Raw genomic sequence first — 929 nt, 5'->3', positions numbered from 1 at the left:
TAGCAATATATTAGAACTCGTAGAGGTTCCAAGCTTAATTGCGAAAATCGATGTCTGTAAGGAAAATTTGTTATAAATTGAAACATAATTTAAAAGAGGCACATAACTCTGTAAAAAACAGGAATGACTAGAGTTTCAATATTGTTTTTTTAATGAGACCAGTTTTGTATAAAAAGATGGTCGTATCTGGACAAGCGTTAGGTTGTAAAACGATCTCGGCTCGTTCGCTATTTAGCACACGATCAATTTATTTGGTAAAATAATTATTGCAAGAAAAATGAGGAAAGAAATTACAGTTTTATTTGTGTTGTTGGCAGTTTACCATTGTGAAGCAGCTATAGGGGATTTATTCACAATACCCCAGAAAATTTTTACAACTTTCACGGATGTATTTACTGGTGGTCAGGTACATTCTCAAAATCCGAACCAAAAAGCAGCAGAGCCACCGCAGAGGAGCGCTAGTCAGAAAATAGCCGACGAACAAGGCAGCAACAATTTCAATCAGAATTTAAATCTAAATGAAAACACCGGAGACGTGAACCTTCAGAGCACGGGCACCGCCAATAAACAAAACTACGGCAACTACACAAGCAGGACATGACATGGATGTAATCTTATGTATTTCTATTGCAGGCTGTATTACATTCTCATAAGTTAGTAAATCTTTTCAAAACCCTTCTTCTAACTTTTGTTTCAATTTATTATAATTACTTGTATAAATATCATAATTGTATTGTATGGACATTTCGTTATTAAAATATTTATTAATTTACAGTGTTGAAGTTTTTTTTATGTATCACTGACATTCAGTTATTTTGTGACTTGTAGTCTATGTTCATTTTCTACTAATGTATCTATTTAAAAATAAAATAAGTAATTTTATGTTAGGGGCCGTTTATCACGGATCGCTTGTAGCACTAAATGTATTA

The 929-nt window shown here is 32.8% G+C and overlaps 1 protein-coding gene across 1 annotated transcript; it reads left to right on the top strand.

The window, feature by feature from the left end:
- The first annotated feature begins 214 nt into the window (after window positions 1-214).
- LOC123721039 lies at window positions 215-637 on the top strand. The gene has a single exon (XM_045678105.1). The coding sequence runs from the start codon at window positions 278-280 to the stop codon at window positions 599-601; it is 324 nt and encodes a 107-aa protein (XP_045534061.1). The 5' UTR covers window positions 215-277; the 3' UTR covers window positions 602-637.
- Window positions 638-929: the final 292 nt, after the last annotated feature.

The sequence above is a fragment of the Papilio machaon genome, chromosome 5 (genome assembly GCF_912999745.1).
Source record: "Papilio machaon chromosome 5, ilPapMach1.1, whole genome shotgun sequence".
Taxonomy (NCBI): Eukaryota; Metazoa; Arthropoda; class Insecta; order Lepidoptera; family Papilionidae; genus Papilio; species Papilio machaon.
The sequence above is the reverse complement of the archived record's forward strand: the minus strand, read 5'-3'. Positions and strand labels throughout refer to the sequence as shown.

Coding starts and splice junctions, on each gene's coding strand:
- LOC123721039 (XM_045678105.1), top strand. CDS start 278: ATGAGGAAAGAAATTACAGTTTTATTTGTGTTGTTGGCAGTTTACCAT.